The sequence below is a fragment of the Psittacula echo genome, assembly GCF_963264785.1.
Source record: "Psittacula echo genome assembly, chromosome: 12".
Lineage (NCBI taxonomy): Eukaryota > Metazoa > Chordata > Aves > Psittaciformes > Psittacidae > Psittacula > Psittacula echo.
In genome coordinates, this window is record NC_137747.1 from 3,631,320 (window position 1) to 3,653,644 (window position 22,325).

The window sequence follows — 22,325 nt, forward strand, 5'->3', positions numbered from 1 at the left end:
CACCGCATGGGCATAGTGCCTGGTGGAAACAGCACCCTGAAAGTGAAGCGATGTGTCAGGAAACCTACCAGGGACCTGGCACAAGTATCACCTGTGAGGGTGCTGAGGCGCTGGCACAGGGTGCCCAGAGAAGCTGTGGCTGCCCCATCCCTGGCAGTGTTCAAGGCCAGGTTGGACACAGGGGCTTGGAGCAAGCTGCTGTAGTGGAAGCCCTGCCTGTGGCAGGGGGTTGGAACTGGATGAGCTTTAAGGACCCTTCCAACCCAAACCATTCCATGGTTCTATGATTCTGTGATCAATCAGACACCTGGTTTAGTATTTCGCCCACTGCAAATGGATCAATTTTAAATGTTTAAGTGGAACCTGTTTAATTATTTGAAACACTTGTTATTTTAGTGCCATTTTATCTGATATCCAGGTAAGTCTGTTGCAGAAATCACGTTCATAGACACACTCTGGTACTGAGACATCGTGTGGGGCTTTCTCTCCCACCCTGCGGTGGGTTTCTTTGGGGCCACCGGTGGGCGGAGGACCGCTGATCACCAGCGAAGGCGGCGCTGCACGGCACGTTACCGGCCTGCCGCCGTGACCGCCAGGGCTCCCCGCAGCCCCGGGGCAGCCGCGCCGCCAGGGGGCGCGCAAGGCACTGCATGGGCTGCAGCGCGGGAGGGCGCTGCCGAGACCGCGCCGCTCACAGCCGGCTGCGGCCCGCGGGGCGGGGCGGGGCGCCTCCAGATGCGCCGCCGAAGCCTGCCGCCACGCCATTGGCTCCTCAGCGCCGGGCGGCGCTGCCCATTGGCCCGGCGGCAGGGCAGTGGCGCCGGCGATAGGCGGGAGGCGGTGCCGGGGCGTGGCTAGCCGCGCCCGTCCGTCCCGCCCCCCGTCCCCCGCCCCTCCCGCAGCGGCGCGGCGCGGCCCCGTTTCCCGATGCTGCCGCGGGCCGCAGCGCTGCTGCCGGGCGCCTCCCCGGGCCCTGGGCGCCGCCCGCCGCCGCCCCCCGCCGGCCTTCAGGAGCCGCAGCCGCCGCGGGGCCTGGCCATGGCGAGCGCCGGCGCCGCCGACAGCGTCCGCGCGGAGGCGGCGGGGCCGCAGGCGGAGGCCGCGGAGGAGCCCGAAGGCGGCAGCCGGCGGTGGGGCGCGCAGCACGCCGGGGCCCGCGAGCTGGCCGAGCTCTACTCCCCAGGTGAGGGCGGCGGCGGGAGAAGCACGGGGGGGCCCGGGGGAAGGGACGCCGGGGGACTCCCCCCAGGCCCGGCCCATCCCGGCGGGGCTGCAGAGAGCCCCGGGTTAGCGATGCCGCACGCTGGTGGCCTGCGCAGGGCGGGCGAGCGCGGTTGGTTCAAGGCGGGTTGGGAAGGGGCTGCGCTGCCGTGGTGGGGGTCCCTAGCGAGAACCTGCCCAGCGTGAGTGCTCTGCCCTTTAAATGCTCACGCAGCCGTCACCTTTTATCTGAACGCGGACGTGCGAACTCGGGTGCTACACACAGTAACAACAGGAGCTTTCATTTCAGGATACTTGGTGGCTACTTGAGATACTTCTGGCACCTCAGAACTGGGTGGGGGATGTTTGAGGCTTTGGTTTGGCCTTGTCTTCCTGAGGCTTGCTGTTTGTCAGCCACAGCTGTGATTATGCCTTGGAAATAGCTGTAAACTCCTTAAATGGAATATGTCGTTGTCTTTAGCTCAGTGTGAGTGCTGCCAGGTATTCCTGCCATTGCTGGTGAAGGATTGGGAAAGGGAAGACAAGTGTTCTCCATCTTGTGGTTTCCAGCAGGTCAGCTGAACACGTTAGCTTGAGTGTTCAAGGCCATTACTGGAAAAGCAGGAGTTCTTACTTGTGTAGAGCCAAGTAATGATAAGGAAAAAAGGCATCCGTTAGTTTGCCAGTTTTCCAGACTGTTCAGGGCAAGTCTGCCCATTTCAGCTTGCACTGGTCACCTCTTCCTTGCCCTGAGAGAAGGTGGTGTGTGATGCCCTTCAGCTGGTCTAGAGGCACAGCTCTGATCCAGGCAGTGACCAGTTCCGGTGCTTTACACACAAGCAAGCACCAGCTTTACGATTGTGCTGTGCTCTTGCTCATAAGGAAAAGATTTTCCTCCCCAAACAATTTGCTGTTCTTATCTTCAGCTGTGGACGTAAGTTCCTGGGAAGGCTGTGGAGCAGCATGTGCATAGCGATACCCATCAGCAGTGAGCTGTGCTGGTGGATTAGATGTGCATTTTTTTCTGGTATTACATAAATAACTTACATAAACAATGTCAGAATATGTGCTACGGTGGAAGCACATGATGAACTACTGAGCAGGAAGTCTTAAGAGCGGCGATTACATATAATTGTGCAGGGTGAATATGACTCTGCAGTATTTCCACTATTTCTTTAAGCATATACTTAGTGGCTTTGGCACCTTATTCCTTCAGGTGGGGTGTACTTTTAAACTTGAGAGCATCCGTGGCAGTGTTCAGCACCAGTTTGGATGGGGCTTGGAGCAACCTGGTCTAGTGGAAGGTGTCCCCGCTCATGCAGGGGGTTGGAACTGGGTGAGCTTTAAGGTCCTTTCCACCACAAACCATTACCCATGATCCGAGCACAAGTTGCTGGTGCTGACTCTGCTCCTTTGACTGATTCGCCCCCTCAGTCTGTCCAGAGCTGGGCCTGCGTTTCTGGACTTGGATATCTCCAGACAGACACCTTAGAATCCCACGGTCAGAGTACAGAGCTGTTTGCCTCGACTGAACTCCTGGGACCTGCTAGTAAGGAGCGAGTGTTTCCCCACAGCCAGCTAATTGTTCCGTGAGGATCTACCCACTTCACTCCCCTAATCAGGGTGTGGTTTCCTTATGCAGGGAGTGTTAATTAACTCTTACTTTCATTACTCCAGGGATCTCTTTATAGTTTCCCACATTGTCACCTGATGCTGCCTGGAAATATGCTTGTTCTTTGTGTCTTAATTGAATTTTCGGATCCTCTGCTACTGCAGAGGGTGTTGGTTTGTACACTTATGGCCTCTAAAGGTCTTTGTTCACGCTGCCTTAAAATGTTGCATTGTAGGCACATTGGAGAACACTGATCCTCCTTCAGCGTTCCTAGCTTCCTTTCCACTGCACAGGATAGTTGAGAAGAGGGACTTGATTTAGCATTTAGGAGGAGAAATTTGATCAGGCAGTAGGTCAGTGTAGTGGAGTAGTAGGAAAGAAACTCCTGTCCTGAACACGTGCCAGATGTGTGAGTGTGCCTCTGCTCCTGTGAGAGGATGTGCACCTTGCACATAGTCCTTACTGACTGCTCCCATGCGTGTTGCTGTGCCTCAAAACTGGAGTGGTACAAAGTGTGTAAGGCTGCAGGAGAGAGTGGGAATGGTCAGTGGGGTTAAACTGCTCTGGAAGGCCCTGGGTAAGGGCAGTTGTGCTGTCTGGCCCCTGAAACAGGTGAAGAATGAGCACTCTGCTCCTGAGCATGTCAAGAGATAACCACAGCCAGGGCCCTTCTGGGCCAAGGTGGTAACTCAGATCATCTTGGATTTAGGCATTAAAGGTCTGTTTCTGATGACTTAATCCATGTGGGTCTCATACTGAGTGTTCTCTTGCTCTTGGCATCAGTGCCTTCTGAGGCTCTAGCAGTGATTGACAGGCAGAAGCTTTCTGCTGCTAATCTGCATGCTCAAAGTGTTACCATACTCTGATATGTCTCTTTTTATAGGCAATAAATGAGGGGGTTGTTCAGATACGGTAGTGGTACAGCAAGGTACAAGAGAGATTTTTATTTTTGACAGATCTTTCTGCTTGCTTTTTCTGTCTCCTCTCATCTTGCAATGGTTGAGAGGTTGTAGGCTTATGCCTGGTAGCAGGAAGGCAAAGACAAGGCTGAGGGAGTTAGGCAAGCTTCAGAAGTATAGCTCAAATGTCAGGAAAGCAGTTCTAGGGTCAGCAGAATACAAGATAATGCTTTTTCCTGTGAACACCGCAGCTTTATTTACAAGCGCTGAGATTCTAAATACTGCAGATCATGAGGTGACTTAACTACAGGGCATCTGAAGCCAGGAATTTGTTCCCATATTCAGCCATCCCAGCAACACTGAATATTGAATGAAATGGAGATTTGAAAAAGGATGTGATGCGGAGGAGCATAATGCCAGCAACCGCAGGGGGAAGGAAACTAGGACAATGTTGGATGATGTCTGATTTGTCCCTGTTATTTGGGCAAGGGCACAGGGAAGGGGTGGAAGGAAGGGTGGCTGGAGGAAGAAGAATAGCACAATAAAATATGCACACCTCCTGTGGATAAGTAAGTTTCTGTTTCGGTTCCCTGTCAGACAAATGGAGTCAGTCATCCAGGCAGTGGAATGTCCGTATTATTGCAGATGTCAAAATGTCCTCTCAGATAAACTAAAACATGGCTTTTCTCCTTTTCTTCCCCAACAGGAAAGAGGCTGCAGGAGTGGATCTCGGTCATCCTGTGCTTCGCTCTCATCTGCTTCAATTTTTACAATCTTCTCTTCTACTTGCGCCTGGAACACATGCCCTCAGTGATTGTTGGGATCTGTAAGTAGAAGCCCTTCGCTGCCATGAACAAGCCTGTTGTAATGCTGGAACAAGTGTGTGATCTTTCAGGCTTGACTTGCTGTTGAAAGGGACAGGGACGTTCCTGTGTGTGCAATTGCACTGCCTCTGAAACGGAGGCCATCTGCAAAAATTTCTAGTGCTTTCTCTTTTTCAGTGGCTTCTTATGTCTCAAACGTGAAGTTCTTAGCATAGCTACTGCAGTGCGGTGTTCTTGTGTAGTCACTGCAAGTGTGAGGGCTACCGAGAGGGGAAAAGCTTTTACGACTGTCTCATCTGGAAACAAAATACATTGATTGACAAAAATAGTCACAAGAACTTCCCAGAAAGCAAAAGCCCAATTATTTCTGGAGGCCAAGAACTAAAAATGGGTATTTGGGAGTGTTGTGATTTCACATTGAAACATGAAGTTTGGCCTTTGTCCTGAATGCAGCTCTTTTGTGGCAGTAAATGTGACTGTTGATCTCTTATTACTTCATTTGATTGGGAGCGTAGGCAAGCAAGTGCAGTATTGTATCTCTGCCTTAGATGTGTAGAAGTATTGAAGTTGTTAGTACAGAAGTAGCTGGTGTAGATGCGGTGTGAGTTTGTGATTTCATCTGAAAAGATGGAGAGGAAGAACTAGTAAAGAATTCTAGTATGATGCTGTACAGCTGTACTGATAGAATGAAGAATTGCATGGAATTAGCTGAAGGAAAATCTTGTCTTGGAATAACCTGGGTGTGAAAAGGGACTCCACAACATTCATTACATCATTCAAAGCCTAAACCTAAATACAACCTGAATGTTGCTTAACACTTGGAACCTAAAGTATCTGTGTTTACATGAGCCCTGTGTTACTGGGATGGTGTTGAAACGCTGTGGAACAGAAGCTTTCTTGGGAGCAGGCAGAAGAGAGGGCAGTGGAGCAGGCTGAGCTGCAGCAGGTGGGCAGCTTGGCTTGCTCAGTCTGTTGGCATTATCTGGGCAGCAAATGTTCCTGGTGGCTGTGTGGTTATGTGCGGATGGGAGGTGATGTGGGGAAAGGAAAGAGGATTAAATTTAGGAATCTGAAGAGCCAGCTCTGCAGTGCATACCTCTCATAACTTTCTGGTTAGAGTCTAATATGGGGTGAGAAAGGGAAGAGAATAGTAACTAAGCATTTCAGCAGTCTTCTACTGTACTTGTGATGAATATTAAATGCAGTGTTAGCAGCTTCTGTTGGGTGTGCATAAAGGTTTACGTATTTTAATATGATTTCCCAGTTAACTGAAAGGCGGCCAAATGGTGTCATTCATCGGGACACCACGTAAGCTAGCTACAGGTGTTCAGCTTCCGTGCTTCGTAATAAAAGGAACTTGTCTATAAACTGTGTGAATTGTTGTGTGTTTTAGAAGAGAATGGTACTTGTTGGCAATTATATGTATAAAAAAACCCCAACCAAGCACTAGCAAAACACAGCAGCAGGTTCAAAGAGTGATACATGATAGATGCCGTGAATTTTTGGCAAAGCTGGGAAGAGGTAATTCCTGATGCCTCTTTAAAGATTGCTTTCTGTTGGGGCTGAGGGAGAGCAGACTTCCGCTACAAATCACACCAGCTCACTTGGCCTAATTTCATCTTACCCTCTCTCAGCTGATTAGGCGGAGGTGTTGGGAGGAATGGAGAATAATTATCTCAGATGCAGACAAGAGAAGCAGTAATGATTGCACCTGTGGTGCAATCTGTTTGCAAGTGGCTTTCATCTCAATGTTAATATTGATAAAAGCTTGATATCCTGGTTACCAATTTAACTGATAATGCAGCCAATTCACTGATAATATTATTTAAGTAGTAGTGAATGATTAAAACAGCAGAATCTGGGTTCTGTGTAAATAGTGTGGAAATAACTGATAGCATGTACAAAAATTAGTTCAATAAAATAATAAGTGCTCTGTGCTATCTTGTTTTGCTGTCTTCAATCCATCATTTCTCCAGGTAAAGTGTGAATGATGTCTGTAATGCAGCCTAATTACCCCTATGAATTGAGTTTTGTGAAACTCATCTCCATAGATGCCCCGATTCCTATGCACTGCAATGCAGTGCAGTGGCTGAGATAAGGAGCACTGAGTTACAGACATGGTCAGATGTTTTCCCATTGAGAGCTTTCATGAAGCTTAGACTGGAATGTTGACCTTTGAGTTGAGATGGCAAATTAAACATTCTGCTAATAAAGACACGGCTCTAGATCGTGTGTTGGAATTTGAAAGTGATTGGTGATCCAGTGGGCTGGGTCTGATCTGCACAGACCTGTTCATTGGGATGTGTTGCTGGGACTCTCTGTGTACTCTTATGTAAATATGTGCTTTGTTTTAAGAAATATCGAGTAGCTTGAACCTTCTGCATCTCTTCACCTTAGGTAAACCCTGTATCTATGGTTAAAGGCTGTGTTATAGCTTCTTTTTTTCATGCCTTTAAAGGCATAGCTGTAACATAGGTAATGCTGTAAATATCTATAAACTCCTAGGACAGAAAGATCCAATCCTCCTCTTACTGGCAGTCTGAAGGCACTTACTTCCTTGTGTGATGTGAGCAGGCTGCTGAGAAATGAACTCAATGTGGCACGCTGTCATTTGCTGTGCTGAATCACCTACCGGCACTGGGGCTGTGAGGAGCGAACTTTATGGCGTTGGTTTAGAATAGCTTTTGAACTCGGTTGTTTTGTGCTGACTAAAGATGATCTTGCTGGAAAGGAAGAGGCATGTGAGCCTCTTATCTCTGGAAGACCATTCCCTTCCCCTCCCCACTGTCAAAAAGAAAAGAGAAAGAGAAAAGAAAGTGGGCAGAGGGTGGATTTGTTTTGTTGTTTGTGTTAACTCCAGTCATGCCTTATTCTGAGTATCTTCTGCTGCTCAGAAGCTATGAAAAATCTCCTTTTCATACAAGCTGACAATGATGTAGATTTGAATGTTATACCTTATTTGCACACACACATGCACACAGTGAACACCAGGGCAGCCTCGGGTCGGAAAGCTGATGTGATGGAGGGTTAATACCCGAGCAGTCCCACTGCAGCAGGACAGCATCCTGGCGGTGCTGCAGACCCAGAGCAGCTCCTGCCCCTGGAAGAGCAGCTCAGTAGTGCTGGGGACAAGGCTGGCCTAGGTGTCACTTTGTGGTAAGCAGAAAAGCCTTGCCAGAACATGTGAGATTAGGTTTGAAATCCCCTACACCCTCAGGTGACTTTGTGGTGTCCAACATGTTATTCAGTATACATGAGCTCTCTGTGTGTGTGTATATATGTGGTGTATTAATAGCATCTTGATGAAAAGTTTGGCAAATCACACCATGGATTCTGGTTTTCATTTTCCCCTCCCTCCTCATGTCTTCTTACAGGGTTTTAAAGCCTTTTTTCCAAGTTGGGTGATTTGTTTCTGACATCTGACTTCCATCTGCAGCCGTGTTTGTTCTTAACGGATCCTGTTTATTGCAGTCTTACAAAGGCAATCATTAAGTTTGTGTTGTAACCTGTTCATGTTCCCAAGAACTGCCCCAAGTAGGGCAGATCTCTTTAGAAACATCTGATGACACAACACAAGATACAATTAATGATCACTTGAGAGATGGGGACTGATTTTTCCTAAGCCCGTTAGAGGTACACATTTCAGTATAGCAGATGCTGTGAGTTGGCCGGAGCAGAAAGAAATCACTTGGTTCACTTTCAAAATAGAAACTTGTTCTGATCAAGGCCCAGAACCTTTTTGTTTCAAGCCTGAACAGCTCTGCAGAGCTGTGCTTGGTTACCTGCATTGCAGAGCCAAGTGATGAGTGTGTAATATGTATGAAAGCTCTGGCACACGTTGGAGTAAATGCGCTCTAGAGACCATCAGTGCTTTATGAAGTGCACTGATGCGCCCCTGCATCAGCGTCCTGCTGCCTTGCAGCGTGACACACAACTGTGGCGATGTCGCTTTGCTTTGGATTTGTGCATTAAAATGAGTTTGCACTTGAAATCTTGATTTAACAGGTCCTTGAAATGACGCCAGGGAAACCCTCAGTTAACAAAGGAAAATCATCTTTGAGCTCAGCGTTGGTGCAAGTAAGGCAAATCTTTGTCACCCGCTGTCTCACCCGCTCCCTGAAGCTATTGTCAGTTACTTCATATCTGTTGGTAACTCTGTGGTTTCCAGCCTAAACTGTATCATCTCTTAAAGGTGGATACTTTGAGTCAGTGTTGCATTGCACAAATAACAATTGCACTGTCCTGACACAATCTGTGTCATGTCACAGAATCACAGAATGGTTTGGGTTGGAAAGTACCTTAAAGCTCGTTGGGTTCCATTCTCTTGCCACAGACAGGGACACCTTCTGCTAGAGCAGATTGCTCAAAGCCCCATCCAACCGTCATCATCTACCGATAGATTCTGTAGTGCTGTGTGTGTTAACTTGGGCTATAGCCTTTCTGGCACCAATAGATGCTGGAGGCTGTTGGTCGTGACAGTGGAATTATGGAGTACACGCTTTGCACCCTGCTAGGTGATGTCTGTTCTTTGTGAGACCTGGATTAGGGGATGAACTTCTCCATTGTGCCAGCAGAGTTCTGGGGCAGAGTGGATGGAGGCCATACCTTGATGGAGAGAGATGAGCCCTTTTCCCTGCTGGTTTACCCTGGGAGCAGAGGGAAGCTGGTGACATGGCTCCTTCTGTGCTGTCCCCCTTGTGTGCACAGTGAATATGCTTTTGCTCCTTATGTCAGCAGCAGGACGGGGACAAAGACAGCTCTGTGTGCTTGCCGAGCTGTCTAGGTCTCTCTTAAAGTTGCAAGGGACTTCGGTTTAATATAGGTCTCGGTGGCCCTGGTTGACTTGGAGTAGTGCCTCATGCACTTCAGAACATGAACCCATGTTGGAGTGTTGCCCTGATGGAGTGGGTTAGAGTGAGTGGTGACAGAATGATCCGCTTTGGTGAGAGATTATGGATGCTTGCGTCCTGCGCCAGGCGAATGTTCAGGTCTGTGGGTGCCAACCTGCCTGCACAGAGCTCCTGGTGCTGCCGAGAGCTGAGCTCGCCCTGCGGGATTCCTGGGGGTGTTTGCAGTGGGTGAAACCAGAGGGTCAGTTTGATCTGTCATGCTAATGAAAGTATGGGGGCTTCAGTGAGGGAAAACGCGCTCTGTCCTGGGTTTCATTCAGTAATCATTGCTCTCTGTTCTATTAAGCCATCCGGAAGAAAGTGATTAATTCTTTTTCTAGTAATGTATTTTCAGGGAAAAGAAGTACACACAATGGTACTTTTTGTGTAAGAACCTGAGGCCTAGGTAAAGCTGTCAAGATTTGGTCATTTAAACATGATGGGTGCTTAACCAGCACTCCATCAGCTGGAGAAATAGCTGCTTTGGGCTTGCTTTGGGTTAACAGGCAATGATTAAGGACGTGAACATAAAACGTGGTTCCTATCATTAAGTTTATCAGGTAGTGATTCTTAGTCCAGTCATGTTTAGGATCTGCTGGTGTTTGACTCCGACAGAGCTGGTACCCCGATTCCCTGGGGATGTGCTTTTCCTGGGAGCCTCTGGCAGTATTGGAAGCTGTGTGGTTTCTGCCCTGAGGCCGGTGTTCCGGTCTGTTGCAGTTAGAGGTGAGGCAGGAGGTATGAGAGTTGTGCCTGGTTCTTGGGAGGTGTTGCTGGGAGGCAGTGGATTGTATGGCTTTCCCATAGCAGGGAGTAACTGGAGCATACAGTGGAAGGAGAAGGAATGTCTGCTGTATCAGTAGCGTGCCAGTCTTGCGAAATAAGCACATGCCACTCAGGATAGACCTTTCCCATCTCTGGAGCGTACATATTATAGACATGGCTTATTTGAAAACCCGATTATAATCTAATTAATGCATATAATAATATATCCAGGCCCTTTTGTTTCGTAGTTCAGCTGTGTTCTCTGCTTCCTTGCACTTCAGGTCCAGTTTTGACTGAATGCTTCTCAGCTTTAAATACCCAAAACAATTAACTCTTCTCTTTTGCCTTTAAGCTGCTACACTTTATACTTCTTGAAATGGGATTTTCTTTGCCTCATAACTTGCCATAGTGTCAAGCCCTGCCTTTTCTGTGCTGAAAGCCATTAAATGTGGAATGCAGATGACAAAGGCATTTTATTTTTATAAGCATATAAGTAGCAAAGCAATGTTGCTTTAGCATATTGATTATTTAGGAAACCAATCTTTCTGTTGTGGAATTGGCCACTCCTCGGGTTCCTTAGTGCTCTAACATTCAACTGGTTTGAACAGTCACTGATTACAAATGACTGACCTCAATGATGTTGCACAATAGCATCAGGTTATTTAATAACATCTTATGCTGGGTTTTTTTCCTCTCCAGAGACTCTTAACCAAGTCAGTCCTTACAGTGAATATGAAACTTTATATACTCTATTGCAAGGCTTCTGGGCTACAGCGTGACGATTCTATCTGTGCAAAGCCAGGCTTACACTTGGCTCTGCACCTTTTGGTGAAGTACAACTTGCTGTTGCAGAACATGCAAAATAGTTCTGTCTCTGCAGGCACGAGGTGTTCGAATGTCCCACTTCATGTGGCTTCCTTCGCTCGCACTGGGAGCAGCCAGGTTGCAGGAAGTGGTATGTGACTGGTTCACGAGAGAGGCTCTTTATTGAGGCCGCAGGTTGTAATCCTCAGTTTGGTACCTAAGCAAGGAAGAGGAGGAGTGGGGGCTTCTCTGTGACACAAGCCCCTGTGTTTTACCTGTTTCTGAAGAGAACACAAGCAAGAGCAAAGGCATCTTTGTGACTGCATGTTTGGGCAGTGTCTCTTGGAGCCCTTTGAGCATGGCCTGGCAGGTGACTTGGGTGTCTGAGTGCCACAGTCATGCTCTGGCACGTCCCCTGACTCACAGCAGAGGCACCCGCTCTCTCTGTGGTGTCCCAAGGGTGCTGCTGTGCCTGCGGGCTCACCCGTGCAAAGGATCACAAGTGGCTGAAAGAGAGCAGCCATTCCAGCAAATGTGTGCATCAGTCATGTGTTCACTTACTTCAAAACATCTGCTGCTGGTTGAGATTCATTTGCACACCTTCAGTCTCCCTGTCTGCGAGGCCTTTTTCCTCTCCTTCAGCAGCCTAAGATCCAAAACAAATCCTGATGTTTTGAGCAAGTTCTGCAGCTCATTTCTTAACCACGATGCCCTCTTCCCCTTCTGTGTCTTCTGAGTGCTCACTTCCTCTTCAGATAAAAGCCGTGGGTGGGCTGATCCTCCATCCCACTGCTCAGCAGGCTGCAGTAAAACTAATGTGCACAGAGCTGTGTTTCTCTAATGCTTTACTGGTCTTGCTTCTCATGAGTGTGTGAATCCATGGTTTGCAGTTCACAGGTATCCAAACTCTGCATATCCTGCTTTTTCTGACTTTATAATAAACTCTTCAGACTGACAGCCTTGAACATGAATTCTGTCACCCTCCCAACCTTGATGAGAGAGCATCACGTTCTTATACCACCTTAGAGAAGTAGCTGGACACCTCTGCCTTGCTTTTCTCATTTTACCTGAAGACAGTGGTAGGTATATGAGAATATTGAGTTCAATACATTGCTGTCTGTACTTCCAGAGCCCAGAAACAGGATGCAAATAAAGTGTTATGATGTTAGTCATGTCTATATATATAACCTTTGGTTCAGTTCTGTCTCTTTTGTTACAACGTGTCATACGCAACTGCTGCAGAGTGAGCAAGCCCTTCTGCAGTCCAGCTGAATACAAAGGTTTCTGGTTGTTAGGTTTTTTCTATACTGCTTTAGTATAATGCACTGCTTCAGGCACCTTTCATTCTTTCCTCTTAGCTTTCTACCAGCTGGCATCGGAGTAACACACGGAATATCTATGGAACTGTCAGTATTTTGCCTCTGTTTCTGTTGATCTTCCTGCTGTTATTTCAAGCTCTGATAATGCAGTGTGCTGGAGGGGATGCGGGTTTAATAGGGTGATTGCCTCAGCAAGAATGGTATTTTAGTTGTTGCAAAGTGGAGTGTTGTTTGGATATCTTCCCCCTGAATCAAGGCACTTTGCTCTTTCAGCTGCTAGGTGCAGATCTAAAAGCTATTGTGTTCTACCCTGTCTCACTGTAGCTTAAGTGTGTGCCCTGAAACAAAAAAGTCTATAGAATTTACTGCTTAAAAAGGAGTTATGTTCAGTACAGTGAAGTGATACATAAAGGATGGGGTATCTCTGGCTGTATTTAAGAGTTTGGGCCAACTAGATAATGGATTCGGCAGTGGGGATTGATTTGTAATTTGAAAAGAAAACCTTTTGGGGTAGTAGATGCCACACTAATCCTAACCTTATTTCTTCTCCCTTTCTGCAAATGAAAGGCATGGGGAAGGCCTGCAGAGGTGAGGGATCAGCTAAGGAAAAGGTAACCACAAGGAGGGCTACATCTGAAGTGTGCTGTGCTGCGTGCACTGTAGGTAATGGTTGTGCACTGAAGGTGAAGAACGCTTGATTGATAGTAACAGAACAACCTCATCCTCTGTCATGCTCTGAAAATTACCTGCTCTTTAGCAATCCTGCCAATGTCACAAGAACTTCCTTAAGCTGGACTCTCAAGGCAGCTGCCCTAAGCTTCCTGGAGTAGGAAGGTCAGGCACAGTCTGGATCCTGACCAGGGTAAATGAAAGTTGTGTGATTTGTGGGGCAAGATGCATGTTTGTTGTTGTTTTCTGCCGTATCTCAGACTGCTTTTAAGTTTCTGGGAGGGAGGGAGGGGTAACAAGGTGCTGCCTTGGCATCAAAGCAAGATGAACCAGTACACAGCAACTTTAACTTTTGGGCTGGATTACAAGTGAGTTAGAATTGTCTTGCCTAACATCATAATAGGAAAAGGGGTCCCTGCCCATCACAAAGCCTCAATGCTATAAACGAGAAGCAGTGCTTGAGCAAAGTCTTCAAACACATAGAGGAAACAAATGCTGGCTAGTGGAAGAGAAAGCCAGGAATCCTCCTGGCTTCGTGGACATCAGAGAAAGAGTTAGTGCAGAAGAAGAATTAGCAGAGCAATAAATAAATGTCCTGCATCACCTCTGGGTTTGCAGCTCCTGTTGTTTTAGGAGCAAAGACTCTGTTAGAATGGGTGAGTGCTGCAAGCAGCCCTAATTTGGTAAATACCAGAGGGAAAACCAAAGAGCTGGGTTCCAACCACTCTGACCTGGCCCTGTGACTACTCCTCTGCTTTTCATGGACCCACAGGCTCCTCTGAGGACTGCCAATGCCAATAGGAAGTGACTGTGCCTTCTGCCCTGAGCACCAAATGAAAGTAGCGAATTGCTAACTGAACTGCTTTGAAACTATGTTTTGACCACACAGTCTTTGTATTTCTGTTGTTGTGACCCATTTACCAGTGGACTGCAAGATCAGTGCAGAGTGCTTTAGTTGGCATGAACTTCGGGTGATTTTGAGGGATTTTCACTGGGATCAGACACTCAGTTCCCAGGTGGGTTTGCACAGGATGCGGCAGCTGCTATGAAATCTAGGTCGTGCTTCTGCTGAATTCCTTTAACCAGACCTGCAGGTAACGTGTGTGCTGCCTTCCCTGTCAGAGCCTGAGCGCTGGCTCCGCAGAGGATCACCAGGTATGGCTGTGTGCTGGTCACTGGGTGGTCCATCTCAGAGTAAACAGGAAGATCTTTCCGATGGTTTTGTCACCTGAGGGGATGGCCCTGGGGGTAGAAATGATCCTGAGGCTTAATCTGCTTTATCTTTCAGCAAATGTGGACTCAGTCCAGACCTGGCTAATCTAACGTGAGCTGCTCAGAGCACGATGCTAGGACTGCTGCCTCTTGTTGTCTCTGTTCTGTGAAGGGCAGGGTCTGGCAGCCTGAAATCCCTCAAGCACAGAGGTCCTGAGGCAGTATCTCGCTCATTGCTGTGTTGCTATAGCCATATCACTGCGCTGTCAGCCACATTCCTCCAGCTTCTCAGTTTAAAACAAGGGAGCTTTTTCAGCTTCTTCCTCTCTGAATTTTCTTCCTGCAAAGCACAGCCTGGCAGCAGAGCTCATGCAGGGGAATAACTCAGACTGTGCTGGAGACTTCATTGCTAAAGGCATTGGGAACCTGGGAGTCAGATACTTCTGCAGGTGAAGAATGATAGGTGCCTGTTAAACACCATCTATGACTAACTGGGAAATATACAGCTGTTCGGATCAAATGCCATCTGTTGCGTCCTTACTTTTAATGTCAGGATTAGCCAGAAACTTGGGTAGGTAGATTACCCAGAACATGAAGGCAAAAGTAGGTTTTTAGGTGCATGAACTAAAAATCACCCTTACTTGACCATGGTTTTAAAGTTATTGCAGTTGGCAGCTAGAAAAATCTTGTTGCAGCAAGCTCTGTTCAGTGATGTATGTGACTGGGTACCCAAATACCACAAGTGCACTCTGTCCCTTACAGAGACTTGATAGCGTGGTTTCTGGGGCCTTACCTACAGCATTGCAGGTGCCACAGTTTTGAAGCTGTTTGATGTTCCAGTCTTGTTTTGTAAATAGTATCACAGTACCCAGGAATGGCTTCTTCCTTAGTGCTTATCTGTACCCATCAGTGTGCAGTGCTGCTTGTTTACAGACATAAGGGACCACGGTTGGAAAGGATGGGTCTTGCAGATAGCATTATCTGCTGGGATAGCTTTAACAGCCTGGTAATCTGTTAAACACTATTGAAGAGGGAGGATGGGCAGATCTAAGTGGTGGAAAACTAGTGTTTTCCATGCCAGCAATTGTAAGGATTTGTCAAGCTCTTCTGTAGAAGATGGGCTAAACACAAAATCCTGCTATTTAATGAGCACGGTAACCATCCAAATGGTGTCTTGTTGACCTTCTTTTTTCCTAGTTGGTCTGACCTTACGTTTAGTCAGATTGAGCAGATCTCCTTTGGTTGTAAATGTCTAAGTTAGAGTTAAATCAGTAAATTTATAAACCGTGCATTAAATGTGAGTATGTCAGTAAAAGTGCTGTGTGCATCTAACTGTCCCTCTCCCTGTTCAAGTTGCAGGAGTTATTACGGCTGACTTTCTATCAGGACTGTTTCACTGGGGAGCGGATACGTGGGGATCCGTGGAGCTACCCATAGTTGGAAAGGTTTGAGATTCTTATCCTTATGCTTGGAAGCGTTATGAAATGCTTTTCTGAAACACGTCCAGTGTTCCCGGCTGCGTTGGACTGTGTGTGTAAGCTGCATCTTTCTTGCAGTCTTGCCAATGTAACCTGCTCACCCACCCCAGAGCCCTCCTCCACTGGAAAGCATGGTGTATTGCTGGAGAAGTGCCATGTTTATGCTTGGCCTCAGTGACATGTGCAAGGTGACACTGCCCCATTTTATCACGTTGTTGAAGGTTTGCACACAGTTTTGCAATCCCAGTGTTCCCAGACCTTCCCAAAGTACTGTGGGAATGGCCTGTGCCACAGTGAGTGTGGAAACCTGGCTAGACTAGTGTCGATCTTCCAAAAGGCTGATAAACACAGAGAAATGAGGGTTGTTCCTGGAGCTAAACCCTCTAAAGGCCGCCTTGTAAAACAAGAGGACACTCCAGTAAGAAATCTTTCCAGCTTCTGTGCTACTGGCCCCTGTTGTAAAGGTAATAGCATTACAATGGTGATGACTGAGGTCTTAGATTTGAGGTGTATTTATACCCCTGCAGCTACAAATGCCAGGTGCTTAGTGGAAGGTGCACTGACTTCTGTAATAAGCGATAATCTTTCTTAAAGGTAAACTTCTTTATAGCTACCATTAATTACTCCTCACAGTGCAATATTAGTATGAAAGTATATGGGATATTCTTTGTAATTATCAAGAAATACATGAACTAGAACTATGGAATTAAGACTGTCGAGTTTAGGCTTGTTCTTGTTTACCTTTAATAGACTTGGTAGTCCTTGAGTCCCTGTATCTCTGGGCCATAGTTCAAAGACAAAGGCTGCAGGAGACTGCACACAATAAGCAAGAGTTCACCTTTGCATAGACTGTACACGATGTGTTTGTTACAGGCAAATAAGTGCACTTGTTTTCCTGTCCCAGTCCTACTGACCACGTTTGCTCTGTCTTCTCTGTGACTGTGTATTCAGATGCAACTTCTGCTCCTAGGGGAGAGTTTTATATTTGACTGTTTGACTTCTGTTGGTTTGTCTGGTCATTTGCCTTGCCTTTAATGCTGTCCTTTTAGCCCACACAAATTATGAGGCTGAATTTATTTTTTCAGTGATTTATTGGTTTATGCTGCTCACCAAGTGACTTACATTTGTGAATGTCACAGGCTTATGTTGTTTGTGAAATTAGGATGTTAATGCTTTGGGTTTCAGATCTACAGACTAAAGGTCGTAAGTGAAAACTAAGAAGAATAAAACTGAAAAGGAAAGAAAAACTGGATTTGGGTCTGGGAACTGAATTGCTTTGCAAATCAAATTATCTGAAGTGTTGTCATCACCCAAGTTTGAATTCTGCTTATGTGCTCTGTACTGGGAACTCAAACTGTCATAGGTTTGAATGTATGTGAGGTTGGGGAGGTTCAATAGTTTTCTTTCTGAGACCATTATTGAGCCATGGTTTCATGTTTGTCAATTTGTTTTTTCAGGCTTTCATCAGACCCTTTAGAGAACATCACATTGACCCCACAGCGATTACCAGACACGATTTTATAGAGACCAATGGAGACAACTGCTTTATGACACTGGTCCCGTTGGCAAACATGGCTTACAAATTTGTTTCTTTTTCCCCGGGTAAGCTCTTACTTCTGACTTGTGTGCATTTAGCATTTGTGTTGGTATTTAAATGAGCATTTCTCTGTGTGAAGCTAGGAGAAATCAGTGAATGAAAGAGGACAAGTAATAGCTCTTGGAAGCAGGATGCTCCTGGGAGGACAGAGGGAAACCTTCTTTTTCCTTGATGGTGGAGCAACCAGAAGGTGGGGCAGGTAGATCCTCTGGCTCAACAGACAGTCTGTGGCTGAAGTCTTGCAAGGAAGCATTAGAAGTTATAGTAAATTATTATTTTTATAAGAGGGATCAAACTGTGTGTGTGGAGGAACTCATTGTTCTGAAGTGTGTAAAAATGCTCCCTATTTATAGAAACACTTGCAAACTGGAAGTGGGAGAATTAAAGAATCAATGTAATTTTATAGTTGGTAAATTCAGAGTTTAACTTCTTGTTTATGGCACGTTGTCAGACACTGTTGCTTACCAGCCTGTCTTGTGACATTCTGGAATTGCTTATGGCTCACTGGCTCTCATGGTACTTCTGCCAAAGCAGCTTTGTTGGGGCCTTTGGTAGTTCCTGCAGCACCAGGCATCTCTCTCTGGGCAAGACAGCATCTTCCTAGTAGAAATTTACCTTTTCATAAATGATAAAGATACACATCTTTGTTTTGCAGAGGCATTATATGAAACGTGTCCTTGGGAGTGTTATGTCTTTGCACTCATCATCTTCATAACCATGACGAACCAGATTCACAAGTGGTCTCACACGTACTTTGGTCTTCCACGCTGGGTCATATTCCTGCAGGACTGGCACATTATCCTGCCGCGAAAGCATCACAGGATCCATCATGTGTCTCCACACGAGACGTACTTCTGCATTACAACTGGTACTGCCACCTGGTTCATACTGCACCCTCTCTTTAGTAGGCTAGTGCAACTTACTTGGCAATATGTAATTTAGTGACAGCCTACTAAATACCTACAAAATGACATGGTGAAGTTAATTGTGCTCTTAGCAAACTACAGTTTTCTGTCGCATAAAAATGTGGGGGGAAGGTTTGTGATTGACTGAAAGGTAACTTTCAGCTTGACAGGGTAGTTAGTGGTACTGAGATCCAATTGCATGGTACCTTGGTGATCTCATGCTAGTAATGGATTTTGTTCATTAAAGTCTTAAAGCCGTTGTTCGTTCAAAATTGCTCATCATCTGCAAGTGCAGCTTACCTTGAATGCTCATTTCTAAAGCAAGGCTTCAGGATTTTCAGTCTTCATTCATTCCGATTTGGGGCAGAAGAGTGTGAAAGCTTGCCAAAAACTGCCTTTAGGTTCCTCTTACATCTATATTCAGTTTTATGCCCATTGTATGGGCGGGTATACTCAGTCATCAGTGTTGCACAGTCCTGAATAAGTTATTAAGTTTACTGGGGAGTTGGAAATAAACCACTTGGGTTCTTCATTCTGTCATTGGCTTTAACACACAGTTTCTGATGGTTTTGAAATCTCTGCTAGGAAACAAATCTAATTCTCGTGACCAGAATGTCATGTAAAAACATGATACGATTAAGAAGCATGACTTGGCAGATGGCAAAACCCTTGCCACTTTAAGAGTTTTTTTCAGTCCTATTATGTCCTGAAAGTTTAAGCCTGGCCATTATCAGCAGTCTTAGGCCAGTTGCTTTCATTTCTCATTTGAAAACCAAAAAGCATGTGCTTCTGTTGACTCTGTGCTTTCTGTAAGTGTTCGTACCGTACTAGTCTGACATAGCACAGCATGCAGATTGTATGCTTCAATTTTCCAGTGGAGCAAAGCATTTCTGCAGCCCCAATTCTCTTTCTTCTAGGATAGAAATGAGGGGGACAACAGAAATATGCAATGAATGCACTATTTAAAAGGGACCTTTACCGAATGAAATATGACTAGTTACTGTAAGGCACTTGTTAGTGACTTGACTTGAGTAGATAGCCAAGTCCCAAGAGTATACTTGGTTTCAGGGCTGACCTGTGTACATAAAGGTCTGCCACTGTATCGTTGCCAGGGATGGGGTCAGATAACAGAGCTTTCTAGCATTCCCAATGTTAAATCTTTCAAGCTGACTACCATCTTTAGACACCAGGAAGGAGTCATCCATTCCTTGAGGGTTACTGGCTGGGTTTAAGGAGAATTGCATGGGCTGACTTCCTAAGGGGCATCAGCATACAGTGAGTTAGTGGAGCTGCAGGATCACAGGTGAGGTGGGAAAGGACATCTTCAACTACAGAAGGTGGCTGAAAATAGTTCCTGTTTTGGTAGATTGTTAAAGCTGTAGCTATCGCTGGTTAGGAATGATCTAGCTCTCTAGAAACACATTTTCAGCAGTGAATATCCTGAATGTTCTGCCTTTAGTATTTCTGTCCCATAATAGCTATACAGAGTCTCAGACATCACCAGCAAGAGCAGTTCTTTTCCTGCTGCTGACAGAGCTGGCTCTGCAGCAGCTTTCCTGGGTTCCTGTCTTGCTTGCGCTATCCTGCATTTCAGCTCTTCCCTCCAACATGAACTTCTAGCTCACTGTTTCCATTGTGGTAAGAGAAGTGTACATGGAGTAAAGTATAACATATGCTTACAGAACAGTTCTGTAAGTGTGGGATAACTAACCCTCTATACATCCATCTCTTCCTGGTTGTAGGAAAATCTCTTGCTTCATTCAGCTTGATGGTTCCTTTTCTGATAGGTTTGCAGTGGCCATAGAGTAGTCCAATCCCCTCGCATCTACCTTGTTTAATTTGAAGAATGTTATTAAACAAACATTGCAAGACATTGAACTTTGGATGCTATGGGAAACTAATCCTCTTTTTCCTTTGCAATCACTTAGGTTGGCTGAACTATCCATTAGAGAAGATAAGATTCTGGAGGTGTTTGGAGAACGTTATCCAAGCAGTTACCGGGGAGAAGCCAAGAGCCGATGACATGAAATGGGCTCAGAAAATTAAGTAACTTTTGCCAGCCTTCTGCAATCCCTAACTTGTTGCCAATGTTGGTTTTTTTAAATACAAAGCCGTCAGCCAAATTCAAGACCTGCAAAGAAATAACAGACTCTAAAGCACAAACTAAAAAGTGCTAACAGACTGCAACAAAATGAACTAATTCTTAAAACAATACTTGAAACGGAGATGATTACTTTTACTGAGCACCTTCTGTTTGGCCATGTCTGCTTACATCTTAGGAAGTACTTCATCACTGTGTCTCAAAAGGCTATCGGGCAAGCCAGAAGGCGGGACGGTCACTCCATTGGTACATGGTGGCGTAGTAAACATGTGTTGTATCAACATTATTTAATACTTCAAAAATAGCTTGTTGCCTAAGACCTGTAGGGAGAATAGTGACAGCAGTGTGTCACTGTGTGTTTGAGTCCAAGTACACTGCACGAAAACAGTGTGTCAGAATAATGGAAGCCTATAAAATAATCGCTGTTCAATGCACTTAGTGATGGATAAACCTACAGCTCTATCATGCTGAATTGAATTGATCTAATGTGGGACAGACTTTGGGAATCTTGCTCCACCAGTGGGCCACGAATCCTCAAGTGTCTTCAATTTCCCTTAAAATAAAGTTGTTCTACTCTCTACGTGGAACTGAGCTGTTTCTGCATAAGCCTTCAACTTATGAAGCCTCTGAGAAGAGGGAGGGCACCCAGTACTACACATGCTCGCGTTTGTTCATGCGGAGTGCTCACTGATGAGTCTTCTGTTAAGTGTTCCCTACCCTGACAATAAATGTTTAAAATAGTTCTAGTATTGGGCACATTGCAAATAGCTGTATTCAAGAGCTCAAGGTATCAAATTGTAATGTTAGAAGGGAAATTGTCAATGACTGGTGTTCTTCTTTTTTTTAAGGTGCTTGCTTGTTTCTGTAAATAATATAAAGCCTTAATCTCTTCTGGTGTAACGGAATAATATTTTAATGTGATGTTTGAATGTATATAATATATTTATAACAAAGCAGTTGGATAATACTAATCATGTTTGTTAAGTCTTGTTGCTGTTCTTCATTCATGCATTGTCAGTGCTTAGTCCAAGAACTTGATCACTGGTTGCAAAATGCTTCATGCTATTCAAGCCACCTAAAACACTTCACAGCCTGTTACATCCTCTTTAGGTTGAAGTGATCAATTGCTAGTCTACTCTCTAAGAGCTTGACAGTATATTAGGCCAGACTTCAACACCTTTCAAGAAGTGCAATTAATTCTGCTTTGGATGCTAAGGAGTAACTGCTGGATTGGGGAGGGCTAAGTTCCCCATAGAACATCCAATGGGTACTTTATCACGTCAGTGTGATTTGGATCTTCTTGAATTCTTTCCTGAATGAAAACTTACAGATGGTCAAATCTAAAACTGCTTTGCCTTCCCTAGTTGTAAATTGTGTTGAATACAAACTGTTCCTGAAGAGCACAGTAAGGTGGTTTTGAGTCATGGGTTTACACTAATCTTGATCCTGATGGACCATAACTTCTGAAAGTGTTGGAACTTGGCAACTCTCCTCCAGTGAAAACTGCTGGGTGCAGGCGTGTCCGAGCTGGGTTCTGCAGACCAAAGTCAGAGTTGTACCTTGGTTGCAAATAATTTCATGTGCTTAAATGATTGAGGCCCTTAGAATGGTTTGCATTGGAAGGGACCTTGAAGGTCATCGAGTTCCAAACCCCTTGGAGAACTTTATACCGTTACATGAAACTTGTCTATTTCAGTTGTCCCAGTTGACATCACATCTCTGCGTAGCTTTGACAGTAAAGAACACTTCCACCAGAAGTGTTTATAGGAGTCTCAAAATGAATTTAGTTGAAAGTGGAGGAAGAGGAAGAAATGCTCCCTCAATACTGTTAATTATTGCCTGCTGCTTCCCGATCTGGGCACTGAAGAGGGGTGGTTCTGTGCCAAACCTGCAGGCACAGTTGTTCCTTGCAGTTTGATCTCTACTTGTTTTAATTTCCAGGCACTGAGAGTTTAGTGTTACATTAAAGAATTGATATGAATATAAGTTTGGGTGGGAAGAAAGGTAACTTTCACTACTGTGGAAGTCAGTGTGACGCTCATTACTATGGA

General features: G+C 45.7%; 1 protein-coding gene across 1 annotated transcript; it reads left to right on the forward strand.

Moving 5' to 3' along the window:
- The first annotated feature begins 916 nt into the window (after window positions 1-916).
- Window positions 917-21,258, forward strand: LOC308226379 (plasmanylethanolamine desaturase 1-like). Its single transcript, XM_080628054.1, has 6 exons — window positions 917-1,183; window positions 4,418-4,537; window positions 15,547-15,638; window positions 17,129-17,273; window positions 17,924-18,136; window positions 20,102-21,258. The coding sequence occupies exons 1-6, from the start codon at window positions 928-930 to the stop codon at window positions 20,221-20,223; spliced, it is 948 nt and encodes a 315-aa protein (XP_080484180.1). The 5' UTR covers window positions 917-927; the 3' UTR covers window positions 20,224-21,258.
- Window positions 21,259-22,325: the final 1,067 nt, after the last annotated feature.